Below are 13,968 nucleotides of genomic sequence, written 5' to 3'. Positions count from 1 at the left end.
AGACTTGGTCCCAGCTCTGACATTTCTGGTCAGTTCCTTCCTCAGGCTTCACTCTGAGCATCTGACATCCTACGGTTTGCAACCACGATTAAAATGCAACCGAAAAACAGGTTCTATATATTGAGATTCTCTGCATGTCACCTTTAGTGTGCATGTATGGCATGAAACAAGCTACAGCTATCAATTCTAAGTACTGTTCTTCTCAAGTCAAGGTCTGACTGGAAGGTCCAAGTTTTCAAACTGCTATTTCAACAAAACCTGGTATTTTCAAAACTTGATAAAAATCTCGATATTAACCCATTCTGGTGCTTAAATCATAGTGCGTTGCCCTATATTCTATTCCCAAACTTGCTTTACTGTCTCTACAACATCACAAATCAGATGGCATATATGCCTCATGTGGGCATATATTTATATAGTTATATATTTATATACTTATATATTTACATTATAGGTACAGTTTTTTTTCCTGCTACACCTGGAAAACTGTTCCAAATGTACCAAATTGAACACCAAACTTATAGATGGGGGGATCAAGATGTGATGTACAGAAATAACACCTAGTTAGATGGAGAGAGAATACAAACGGTACAAAAAAACTGAAGGTGGCCAAGGGCACGTCGTTAAGGTCAGCTGGTCTGCAAAGCACAGGTCTTAACCAGTATGCTCCACTGAGGCCTCTGAGAAAAGACCTGGGGAAAAACCGCTGCTCCGCCTTCCCCACTCCTAAACCTTCCCGACCCCCGGCCAAACCCTCTGCGCAGGCTCAGCCGCTCTGCCCCTAGCTCCCGTCACCCCCCGGGGCTTCCCCTCCCTCGGGCCAGGGCTGCGCGCAGGCTCAGTGCCGCTGCGCCGGGCGCGTGAGACTGCCCAAAGTCTCGCGAGGGTAGGCCCGTTGCCCTGGAAACGAGCGGCCTGGTAACAAGGACAGGGCCGGGGCTACCACACTTGCTGGAGTGGCCTTCCTTCTTGCGGCTGGACACTGACCAGCTCGTGGGCACGGAAAGAAGACCTTGGCTGGAGGCCTGGGGGCGGCAGCGGGGGGCGGCCGCGGCCGGCAGGTGAAGGGAAAGGAAGGGGCGCCGGGGGCCGAGCGCGGCTCTGCCAGAAGGAGCCCCGCGGCTTCCGGGGTGCGGCGGGCGCGGCCGAGCCCCTTGACTTCTCCGCGCCTCCCGCCAGCGCCTGCTGTTGCCTCTTCGGCCTCCGACGCCCAGACCCCGGCGGGGCGCCCCTGGCGTGTCCGAGTCGGCGCCTGGGGGTGCCGCGGGTGTAGACGCGTGCCAGTGCAGTGCTGCCGACGAGTTGGGGGTCCCCAGACGGAGACTGGAGTCGGGTCACACTCAGGGTCCCGCCCGTGAGGCCGTGTTTTCTCTCCAGGACGCGTTTGTATCTGGGCGCTGGGGCTTGGAATCTTCTGGTCGGTGTAGACCACGCTCTAAAACACGGCTTTTGTGTTGTCAGCGAGTGGGTTCGGGTGGGTGTTGTGCCTTCGACCCTCGGGAATCTAGAACCTTGACTCGGAATCCGGGTGGCTCCGTTGTCCTCGAGGTAGCCGGGTGGGAGACACCTGCGTGGGGGCGTGCGGGTCCCCGCCCAGTCCGCCCTGCTGGGCGCCTGTGGAGTTGGGGACGAATCCTTCACAGTAAGTTGGCTGCGGAGCAGTCCGTGCCGGGCAGGGTGAGGAGGACCTCGGGCAGCTGGCAGCTGGGAGCCGAGAAACTTAGCGCTGGGAGCTTGCTCTTCGGTTCATTGTGGATTCGCTCTCTCCGCGTAGTATCGCATTGTAAACACAGAATGTCAGTGATGCGCTGTGTGCTCTGGAAACTGTTTCAATTAAACCGTCGGCGTGGTTAGTCTTCTCTCGTGATGGCTGTCTCTTTACAGGAATGGAAACTTTCTTCTAGGGAGTGTAGGCCTTGATTAGCTGCACGCTGATTTTTAAGGCAGGTGGTTGCCCCTGTTAATTAAATGCGATTGACTATCTGTTTGAGTACTCATGACAAACACCGTCAGCTTAAACGTTGTCAGACAAGTTGCTTAGACACTGTTTTACAGCCTACCCACCTAATAGGAATTTCAAGGCAGACACGGAGAGAGATGTCAGAAGGTTCAGAAAAAGACTACTCGGACAGAACAAACAGCGATGAGGATGAATCCGTATGTCTCCTTCCATGTTTCACTTATTTTAAAATAAATAGTCTTTTGTGTTATAAATTATTTACTGCATCATTATTTGTGCTATATAAATTCCCAATTAAAATCAGTTTGATGTTTAAATCATTGTCATTGAAGTTTGGAAATAATTTGAAAAAGCTAAGCTCTCACTACAATGTACTTAATGTACTATAGGAAAGATAAACTAAGTGACTGAGTTTCTTTTGCTTTGTTTTTAAAGATTTATTTATTTATTTATTTATTTGAGAGAGAGAGAGAGAGAGAGGTCTTCCATCTGCTAGTTCACTCCCCAATTGGCCTCAACAGCCAGAGCTGGGACTATCTTAAGCCAGGAGCCAGGATCTTAGTCTGGGTCTCCCACTTGGGTGCAGGGGCCCAAGGACTTGGGCCATCTTTTGCTGCTTTCCCAGGCCATAGCAGAGAGCTGGATCAGAAGTGGAGCAGCCAGGACTTGAACCAGCATCCATGACTGTTTTCTTGAGAAAATATTTTGGCCAAGATTCTCCTGGATTTAAAAAAAAAAAAAAATGTGACTTAAGTCATTATTAAGGTTTATTATTATATTTCATGTCCACTTATTTTCTTATGTGTTCTAGTTCTATTGTGTTACATCACAGTATGTATCATACATACTAGGACCTGTTTTAAAACTACCTTGTTCACCATGCTGTTTATGTGGCTCTGATGTCACAAAGGAGTGATGTAGAAGAAGAAAGGGGGAATGTATTATTTTAAAATATTTTGTCTGATAGTAGTACATCATTGTTAAAATAAAAATGATCATGTATGTAAATTTAGGTTCCTAATTAAGCCCTCCCAAATGATATGTAACCCTTTAAGTTGATGACTTTTTTTTTTTTTCTGCTGTCAATTTTACTCTTAAATTGTTTTCGAAGTCTGTCAGGAATCTTCACTCTGTTCCCTCCTTGCAGTCACCATCATAACCATTTCCAGGTGAAGAGGAGGGATGAAAGATGAGGACTTGCAGTCAGTCTCAGGATAGTTCAAATGTTGGGATACTTCGATCAGTAGCCCATAATAGTCCTTTAGTTTTCTCATTTATTAGAGGTTAAAGCCATATACCCAGTCCCAAGTAGTATGATAAGTATAAGAAATTTAGGAAGAATTTGGAAATTTGATTTTTAAAAGAAATATTTGAAAATTCTTTTGTTTTAGGATGAAGATCCTTTCATGAAATTTCTAAATGAAGATATTCATCAGTGTGCTCTTTTAGCAGGTTTGAACCTATCCATGTATTTTCCTTCATTTTTATCATAAGATCTTAAGTGGATTAAAATGTAAGGAAACTAAAAAAGATTGTCAAGTTGAGTAATACAAGAATAATTATTCTGGTGGGTAGGAAGAGTAAATGTTGTATCCACTTTTATTAGAATCCTTCAGGGGTTCAGACTTTGCAGGTTTTAAGTAAACCTGATTTACATTAGAAAATAAGTGAGAATATATAGTGATTTTTTTGGTTTTAAACAAAAATTTATTTAAGTATACAGTTTCATATATTTCATATAGATTTAGGAATATAGTGGGAGTTCCCCTCCCTTCTGCCCACATTCCAACTCCTCCCCCCACCTCAGATTCCATTCCTAATTTACAGTGATCTGTCATTAGTATACTTAGTGATCATATAGTTAACCCTACTCTACATAAAGAAAGGAGAAGAGAAAGAAAACTAAACAAACTAAAGCAAAACTGAACGAAAGATTGATCCTCAGTGGAAGGGACAAGGCTATGAACAGTCGTCTGTTCTCAGGAGTGTCTGTCTCACTGCACTGCATTACATTTCAGGTGTTCTATTAGTTGCATCAGATCAGGGAAAACACGGTATTTGTCTTTTTGGGATTGGCTTATTTCACTAAGTATAATGGTTTCCAGTTGTGACCATCTTATTGCAAAAGACAGGATTTAATTTTTTTAACAGCTGACTAGAACTCTATAATGTTTATAAACGATAATTTCTTTATCCAGTTAATAGCTGATGAACATCCGGGTTGATTCCATATCTTAGCCATTGTGAATTGTTTGCAATGAACATGGGGGTACAGATAACTCTTTGATATACTGACTTCTTTCGGTTTGGGTAAATTCCCAGGAGTGGGGTTGCTGGGTCATTTGGTAAGTCTATCAGATTTCTGAGCTATCTACATACTGTCTTCCACAATGGTTGCGCCAGTTTACATTCCCACCAGCAGTGGATCAGGGTACCTTTTCCCCATATCCTTGCCAGCATTTGTTGTGTGTTGATTTCTATATGTAAGCCTCATTGTAAAATCCCATTGTGGTTGTGATTTGCATTTCCCTGATGGCTAGTGAATCCTGAGCATTTTTGCAAGTGTCTATTGGCCATTTGAATTTCCTCTCTTGACAAATGCCTGTTTAAGTCCTTCACTGGGTTGTTGTTGTTGAATTTCTTGAGCTCTTTATATATGCTGGGTGTTAACCCTTTATCAGCTGCACAATTTGCAAATATTTTCTTCCCTTCTGTTGGTTGCCTCTTCACTTTGCTGAGTGTTTCCTTTGCAGTGCAGAACCTTCTCAGCTTGATGTCATCCCATTTGTCATTTTCAGCTTTGATTGCCTGTGCTTCTGGGAACTTCTCCAAGAATTCTTTTTTTTTTTTTTTTTTTACAGGCAGAGTGGACAGTGAGAGAGAGAGACAGAAAGGTCTTCCTTTGCCGTTGGTTCACCCCCCCCCCCCCAATGGCTGCCGTGGCTGGCGCGCTGCGGCCGGTACACCGTACTGATCCGAAGGCAGGAACCAGGTGCTTCTCCTGGTCTCCCATGCGGGTGCAGGGCCCTTGGGCCATCCTCCACTGCGTTCCTGGGCCATAGCAGAGAGCTGGCCTGGAAGAGGGGCAACCGGGACAGAATCCGGTGCCCTGACCAGGACTAGAACCTGGTGTGCTGGCACCGCTAGGCAGAGGATTAGCCTATTGAGCCGCGGCGCCCGCCTCCAAGAATTCTTTGCCTATGCCAGTGTCTTGTAGAATTTTCCCCATGTTTTCTAATAATCTGATGGTATCTGGTCATAGATTTAGGTCCTTGATCCATTTTGAGTGGATTTTTATGTAGGGTGAAAGGTAGGGGTCTACTTTCATACTTTTGCGTATGGCAATCCAGTTTTTTCAGCAACATTTGTTAGAGACTGTCCCTGCTCCATTGATTGATTTTAGCTCCTGACTGTAGATGCATGGATTGATTTCTGGAGTTTCTATTCTGTTCTATTGATCTTTAAGTCTTTTTTTGTGCCAGTACCAGGCTGCTTTGATTATTACTGCCCTGTAGTATGTCTTCAGATTAGCTGTTGTGATGCCTCCAAATTTGTGTTTGTTGTACAAGACTGTTTTAGCTATTCTATGTGCCTTATGTTTCCATATGAATTTCAGCATAGTTTTCTCTAGGTCTGTGAAGAATGTCATTGGTATTTTGATTGGGATCACATTGAATCTGTAAGTTGCTTTTGGTAGTATGGACATTTTGATGATGTTGATTCTTCCAATCCATGAACATGGACGTTTCTTCCATTTTTTAATGTCTTCTATTTCTTTAGTGCTTTGTAATTTTCATCGTAGAGATCTTTGACATCCTTGGTTAAATTTATTCCAAGATATTTGATTATTTTTGGAGCTATTATGAATGGTACTGATCTTAAAAGTTCTTTCTCAGCCATGACATTGTCTGTGTTTATAAAGGCTATTGATTTTTCTGTGAATAACTGCTTCTTTAAATGTGTTTATAGTTTGACTCCTTCTAAATGGACACAATGTGCTGGAAATGCATCTTAATTTAAATGAAATATACTTATAAAGAATTACCTTTATAAAGTCATTAATTTTTAAGTAGACATGTATGTGGGCATCTTGATGTGCACTTGATTTTAAAAAATTTATAGACTTAGATTTATACTTTCAGATATTAAAAGCATTTCTACTGATACTTACATATGTGTCACAGGTAAAGCCTTTCTGAAAAAACAAATCTCCAGTTTTGAGGGAACCACTAATCTCAGATTATGCATCTTTGTAGATCTTTTTCTTTACACATCAAAACTCATGCTTAGAGAAATTTTGTATACTTTCCCCTGGCCCTTGTTTTCTTTTGTTTTTTCCTTTGCTGCCCTTTCAAAAATTATGCCATTCTGCTGGAAGACGGGAAGTAACTTATTCTTTTAAGTAGCAGTTCCATGAATGCTAGAGAAATTCAGAATTATTTTTATACAATTATTGTCTATTTGTATGCCTTCTTGGTATAAATTGCCTCCTGACAGAGTCCTTTAATTCTCTTTATGTTGCTTCCATTGTTAAGGATTATTTTGTGTGGTTCAGTTTGTCAGGTTTTTTTAATTTTTTTTTTAAAGATTTATTTTATTTATTTGAAAGACAGAGTGACAGAGAGAGGTAGAGACAGAGAGAGAGGTCTTCCATCCGCTGGATCACTCCCCAGATGGCCGCAATGGCCAGAACTGCGCCGATCTGAAGCCAGGAGCTTCTTTGGGGTCTCCCATGTGGATGCAAGGGCCCAAGGACTTGGGCCATCTTCTACTGCTTTTCCAGGCCACAGCAGAGAGCTGGATCGGAAGTGGAACAGCCAGGACTCGAACCGGTGCCCATATGGGATGCCAGGGCTTCAGGTCAGGGCTTTAACCTGGTGCACCACAGTGCCATCCCCCAGTTCATTGGCTTTTATTTGTGGCTCTTCATTTTTGTGTCTTAAGTTACAAAGGCCTTCCCTACCCACAAAGTCGTCCATATAATCATCTACAGTTTCTTTAAATACTTACATTTGTTTGTTTGAATTTTGGTATTTAATTGATACAAATTAATTTCGTGTTGTTTTTATGAATGGTTTAAGACATGCATCTAATTTTATTTCTTAATACATAGCTAGCTACTGTGCCATTTTGTAGCCCATTACTTTATTAAGTTTGCCCTTTCACCGGTTCAAGACCTGACTGCTTCACTTCTGATCCAGCTCCCTGCTGTGGCCTGGGAAAGCAGTGAAAATTGCCCAAGTCCTTTGTGCCCCTGCACCCATGTGGCAGACCCAGACCCAGAAGAAGCTCCTGGCTCCTGGCTTCGGATCGGCACAGCTCCGGCCATTGCAGACAATTGGGGAATGAACCAGGGGATAGAAGACCTCTCTCTCTCTATCTCTCTCTCTCTCTCTCTCTCTCTCTCTCTCTCTCTCTCTGCTTCTCCTTTCTCTGTGTAACTCTGTGACTTTCAAATAAATAAATCTAAAAAAAAAAAGCTTGACCTTTTTTCCCACTGATTCGAAACGTCACCCTTATCATGACATTTAACATGTCATGTGTATCGTATAGTAAATTCCATCAATCCATTCCTGGACTCCATTCCATTTCATTGAGTCACTGTCATACTGTGTATTGTAATAGCTTTAAATTTGATACTTTGTTAATTGGTAAGGCAAATGTCCTTTCTAATTCTGATTTCATCAAAAGTTGGAAACAATCTAAAAATCATCAGTAGGAGAATGGTTAAATACATTACAGTGCCTATGTTCAAGGTATATGTTGTACCGTATAGCTGGGGTGTGGCATTGACATTTGTCAGAGAGTAAAAGACACAGAACAATATAAGATTGGCCCAGTTAAAGGTATTGTTGCAAGATCAGCTTTGGCACATAGAATTTTAAAGAGTTTATCTGCGCAGTTAGCAATTCACAATCAGCAGCTCAACCAGAAGAGGCTTGGAGGCCGCAGCTGAGGGACAGCAGGGGAAGCCTTTCGGAGGGGGACTGCAGAAGCAAGCAGAGAGATGGCTGCTCAGTACAGTGAGCGGCAGTCTTACAGGAACTGCTACATGGAAAGTCCCGAGTTAAAGGTGGGTTCACAGTTTGTGTAGCATCAGAAAAGAAAGGAAATTGATGCCACCCAGATTTTTTTTTTTTTTAAGATTTTATTGTAGAGTTATAGACAGTGAGAGGGAGAGACAGAGAGAAAGGTCTTCCATCCAATGGTTCACTCCCCAAATGGCCCCAACAGCCGGAGCTGTGCCGATACAAAGCCAGGAGCCAGGTGCTTCTTCCTGGTCTGCCACGTGGGTGCAGGGGCCCAAGGACTTGGGCCATCCTCCACTGCCTTCCCAGGCCATAATAGAGAGCTGGATTGGAAGAGGAGCATCCGGGACTAGAACCGACGCCCATATGGGATGCTGGTACCATAGGCAGAGGATTAACCTACTGTGGCACGGCGCTGACCCCGCCACTCAGATTATCACACTGAAAGAGAAGGGGCCAGGGTATGGCCTTGTTGTGGCAGCCCCATTGTATTCTGTGTGAATTATTGTGGGGTTGTGTTACTCAATGGCCCTGAGATGGAATCTGAGGGAAAGTTGTGAGAGTTCACCAGCAGCCTGTGAGAATACACTTCCAGCAAGCGGTGTGGAATTAGTCAGTGAACGTATTTCACTTCTTAGAAAAAAATGTGGTTAGGTGAATCAAAAATGGGTGATTGCTAAAGAAGCTTCAAGAAGCAGATGTATTTAGAGTAGCAATGAGAATTTAGTGTAAATTAATAGGATATATGGTCAACAACTGGTTTTTAGCTATTTTGAAGATCAATTATCACAAAATTTCATTAGTACTTTTATTAAAAGTGCCATTGATTATTAGATATTTATAATGATAGCCACAAATATTGAAAGGAAAAGGCAAACCACATAAAAATTGCAGAAATCTGGGCTTTTCGTCTCTGCATTCGTGACTGTGTTTGAATCTTCTTTTCAGCCGACTGTAATGGGGACCCTTTCTTCCCTCGGACTACACAAATACTGTTGGAGTATCAGCTGGGGCGATGGGTGCCACGTCTTCGTAAACCACGAGATTTGTATGGTGTCTCCTCCTCTGGCCCACTGAGCCCAACAAGATGGCCATACCACTGTGAGGTCATTGATGAAAAAGTACAGCATATCGGTATGTCTGCAGTGGTTTTGGGAATTCAGACATTAGCAAACTCACTTTGCCAACTCTGGTTTTAATGAGGGAAATTAATGGTATTAGAATAGTGCATTCCAGTGAGAAAATCACGTGAGCCACATATGTTAATTTTAAATTTTCTAATAACTGCATTTAAAAAGGTAGAAGGAAAAATATAAAACTAAGTTTAATATATCTTTAGCCCAAACTTATCCAAAAAATTTCACATTCATTTGTTTTGTAAAGAGCCTTCAGAATCCAGGGTTCGCTTATACTTACAGATCTCTCAGTGCCGATCAGCCATATTTCAAATGTTCACCAGCTCACTGTGCTTAAACAGAAAGGCCTACAGCTGTGTAACGGTGAGAATTTAGAGTAAATTAATAGTTTATAATGTCAACAACCAGTTTATGGCTATTATGAAGATTAATTATCACAAAGCTTGGTTAGTATTTCTAGGGGAAAACACCATGTGCTTAGCCCCCTACAGCGTTTTTAGTTCTGAACCATTCTCGACAACGTGGTTGTGCTCCAGGCACAGACCCCTGGGTGAATTCACAAGCTGTGCTAGGCTGCCCGTCAGCTGGGCCTGCCCTTGCTGCTTCCCGTGCGTTCTCCTCGTTCCTCCTCGCTCCATGTGCCTTCAGGGTGTCCTTGTCGTCCTGTGCCTCTTACTGTCTCCCTTCCTGTTCTTCTCATAACCTCTCTTTTTATGCCCTTCGTCTCTTTTTCTTTCCTACTTTCTACATCTTTTCTTTAAAGGCTCTTAAGGGAACTGAAAGAACATATCTTAGTATGCATGTTTATATTTACATATGTCTGCATTCCCAAAGGTATTTTTCACAGCCTTATCTCCACAGTCCATACCCAAGCCTAATAGAAGCCCTTCATCGTCACCATCTCACTCCACTGCTTTTGCCTTTTGTTGATTATATTACACCCATAGACGTTATTGCCAGTAGTTCTACAGGCATTCACTGGTGAATACAATTTAAAATTGTGTGAACTTATTATAACTCTCTGTACCTACTATCGTGCCTACTTAAATTAGATGTGATTTAAAAGTGCTTGAAAACTGAGTTTTCTACCTGAACTCTCAGGTCAGTGGATAGATAGATGATTGGTTGATAGATGATAGAAAAGGAAAGAAAAGAAAGAGAACTGATTTTTGTTTGTGAAAACTGATGTTACTTTCCCCCAATAATTCAAAATCAGTAGAGTTAAAATATAGGAAAGAATTCATGATTAATTGTACTTACAGGCATACAACAATTATTACATGCAATAATACTTACAAGCATCGCTTCCTTACAATGATCGCTTCAGCTGGGTGTAGCTAGGTGTGTATCTAACTTCCGTGGTTTAGGGCATTTCTCTCATTTTTCTCCTCTTAGCCATTGTGCCATCGCCCCCAGCCCTCTTTGCTGGTCCTCCCTCCTCTAGGGAGAGAATTAGAACTCAAGCAGAGGAAACACTGCTGTACCAAGGAATCTGAATCTCACAGAAGCCTTATTTGTACCTCGCTTGGGACTCACAGCCCCTCATGATAAATACATCTGTGACAGTGGGAGTGAATAAGGAGGAAAGGAAATCCCTCCTGCTTCTGATGTGATACGTGCCAGTTTCTCTCCTTTCACAACAGTGAGAGAAAGAGAGCAGAGACCAAGGGGGGCACGAGACCCTCTGCATCTCAGCACCACCCCAACAGCACAAGTGCTCCTTGTGTTGCGTTATTTTCTCCCCATCCCACTAGACATCCACAGTGCACTGCTGTGGTCCTTACCCTTCCCAGCCTCACCTCCCACTCGACAGCCCACTGCACATCCTCAGTGCACTGCTGTGGTCCTTACCCTTCCCAGCCTCACCTCCCACACGACAGCCCACTGCACATCCTCAGTGCACCGCTATGGTCCTTCCCCTTCCCAGCCACACCTCCCACAGGACAGCCCACTGCACATCCTCAGTGCACCGCCGTGGTCCTTACCCTTCCCAGCCTCACCTCCCACAGGACAGACCACTGCACATCCTCAGTGCACCGCTAGGTCCTTACCCTTCCCAGCCTCACCTCCCACAGGACAGCCCACTGCACTTCCTCAGTGTACCGCTGTGGTCCTTACCCTTCGCAGCCTCACCTCCCACAGGACAGCCCACTGCACATCCTCAGTGCACCGCTGTGCTCCTTACCCTTCCCAGCCTCACCTCCCACAGGACAGCCCACAGCACATCCTCAGTGCACCGCTATGGTCCTTACCCTTCCCAGCCTCACCTCCCACAGGACAGCCCACTGCATATCCTCAGTGCACCGCTGTGCTCCTTACCCTTCCCAGCCTCACCTCCCACAGGACAGCCCACAGCACATCCTCAGTGCACCGCTATGGTCCTTACCCTTCCCAGCCTAACCTCCCACAGGACAGCCCACTGCATATCCTCAGTGCACCGCTGTGCTCCTTACCCTTCCCAGCCTAACCTCGCACAGGACAGCCTACTGCACATCCTCAGTGTACCGCCGTGGTCCTTACCCTTCGCAGCCTCACCTCCCACAGGACAGCCCACCGCACACCCTCAGTGCACCGCCATGGTCCTTACCCTTCCCAGCCTCACCTCCCAGAGGACAGCCCACTGCACATCCTCAGTGCACCGCTGTGCTCCTTACGGTTCCCAGACTCACCACCTACAGGACAGCCCACTGATAATCCTCAGTGCACCACTGTGGTCCTTACCCTTCCCAGCCTCACCTCCCACAGGACAGCCCACTGCACATCCTCAGTGCACCGCTGTGCTCCTTACCCTTCCCAGCCTCACCTCCAACAGGACAGCCCACTGCACATCCTCAGTGCACCGCTATGGTCCTAACCTTCGCAGCCTCACCTCCCACAGGACAGCCCACTGCACATCCTCAGTGCACCGCCATGGTCCTTACCCTTCCCAGCCTCACCTCCCACAGGACAGCCCACTGCACATCCTCAGTGCACTGCTGTGCTCCTTACCCTTCCTAGCCTCATCTCCCACAGGACAGCCCACTGCACACCCTCAGTGCACCGCCGTGCTCCTTACCCTTCCCAGCCTCACCTCCCACAGGACAGCCCACTGCACACCCTCAGTGCACCGCCATGGTCCTTACCCTTCCCAGCCTCACCTCCCACAGGACAGCCCACTGCACACCCTCAGTGCACCGCTATGGTCCTTACCCTTCCCAGCCTCACCTCCCACAGCACAGCCCACTGCACATCCTCAGTGCACCGCTGTGCTCCTTACCCTTCCCAGCCTCACCCCCCACAGGACAGCCCACTGCACATCCTCAGTGCACCGCCGTGGTCCTTACCCTTCCCAGCCTCACCTCCCACAGGACAGCCCACTGCACATCCTCAGTGCACCGCCGTGGTCCTTACCCTTCCCAGCCTCACCTCCCACAGGACAGCCCACTGCACACCCTAAGTGCACCACCCTGGTCCTTACCCTTCCCAGCCTCACCTCCCACAGGACAGCGCACTGCACACCCTCAGTGCACCGCCCTGGTCCTTACCCTTCCCAGCCTTACCTCCCACAGGACAGCCCACTGCACATCCTCAGTGCACCGCCATGGTCCTTACCCTTCCCAGCCTCACCTCCTACAGGACAGCCCACTGCACATCATCATTGCACCACTGTGGTCCTTACCCTTCCCAGCCTCACCTCCCGCAGGACAGCCCACTGCACATCCTCAGTGCACCGCTGTGGTCCTTACCCTTCCCAGCCTCACCTCCCACAGGACAGCCCACTGCACACCCTGAGTGCACCGCCATGGTCCTTACTCTTCCCAGCCTCACCTCCCACAGGACAGCCCACTGCACATCCTCAGTGCACCGCTGTGGTCCTTACCCTTCCCAGCCTCACCTCCCACAGGACAGCCCACTGCACATCCTCAGTGCACCACCGTGGTCCTTACCCTCCCAGCCTCATCTCACACAGGACAGCCCACAGCACATCCTCAGTGCACCGCTATGGTCCTTACCCTTCCCAGCCTCACCTCCCACAGGACAGCCCACTGCATATCCTCAGTGCACCGCTGTGCTCCTTACCCTTCCCAGCCTCACCTCCCACAGGACAGCCTACTGTACATCCTCAGTGTACCGCTGTGGTCCTTACCCTTCCCAGCCTCACCTCCCAGAGGACAGCCCACTGCACACCCTCAGTGCACCGCCATGGTCCTTACCCTTCCCAGCCTCACCTCCCACAGGACAGCCAACTGCACATCCTCAGTGCACCGCTGTGGTCCTTACCCTTCCCAGCCTCACCTCCCACAGGACAGCCCACTGCACATCCTCAGTGCACCGCCGTGGTCCTTACCCTTCCCAGCCTCACCTCCCACAGGACAGCCCACTGCACATCCTCAGTGCACCGCCGTGGTCCTTACCCTTCCCAGCCTCACCTCCCACAGGACAGCCCACTGCACACCCTAAGTGCACCGCCCTGGTCCTTACCCTTCCCAGCCTCACCTCCCACAGACAGCCTACTGCACATCCTCAGTGCACCGCTATGGTCCTTACCCTTCCCAGCCTCACCTCCCACTCTACAGCCCACTGCACATCCTCAGTGCACCACCGTGGTCCTTACCCTCCCAGCCTCATCTCACACAGGACAGCCCACAGCACATCCTCAGTGCACCGCTATGGTCCTTACCCTTCCCAGCCTCACCTCCCACAGGACAGCCCACTGCATATCCTCAGTGCACCGCTGTGCTCCTTACCCTTCCCAGCCTCACCTCCCACAGGACAGCCTACTGTACATCCTCAGTGTACCGCTGTGGTCCTTACCCTTCCCAGCCTCACCTCCCACAGGACAGCCCACTGCACATCCTCAGTG

General features: G+C 47.0%; 1 protein-coding gene across 20 annotated transcripts in view; it reads left to right on the top strand.

The window, feature by feature from the left end:
• Positions 1-1,185: 1,185 nt before the first annotated feature.
• AGBL3 (AGBL carboxypeptidase 3) overlaps positions 1,186-13,968 on the top strand; it is a 93,332-nt gene continuing 80,549 nt past the window's right edge. For 18 of the 20 annotated variants that reach the window (XR_009866392.1, XR_009866427.1, XM_062196499.1 and 15 more), the window contains exons 1-3: positions 1,186-2,157; positions 3,352-3,412; positions 8,938-9,123. Coding sequence is in view for 17 of the 20 variants with exons in the window: in XM_062196499.1 (XP_062052483.1) it covers positions 1,969-2,157; positions 3,352-3,412; positions 8,938-9,123 (436 nt within the window). In the remaining 3 variants the exon portion in view is untranslated. Of the gene's footprint in view, positions 2,158-3,351; positions 3,413-8,937; positions 9,124-10,520; positions 10,987-13,968 lie in introns of those variants that run through there. The other 2 variants (XM_062197680.1, XM_062196748.1) reach the window with 2 other exon arrangements.

This window comes from Lepus europaeus, chromosome 1, assembly GCF_033115175.1.
Source record: "Lepus europaeus isolate LE1 chromosome 1, mLepTim1.pri, whole genome shotgun sequence".
Lineage (NCBI taxonomy): Eukaryota > Metazoa > Chordata > Mammalia > Lagomorpha > Leporidae > Lepus > Lepus europaeus.
This window is presented reverse-complemented; position numbering and strand designations above follow the sequence as displayed.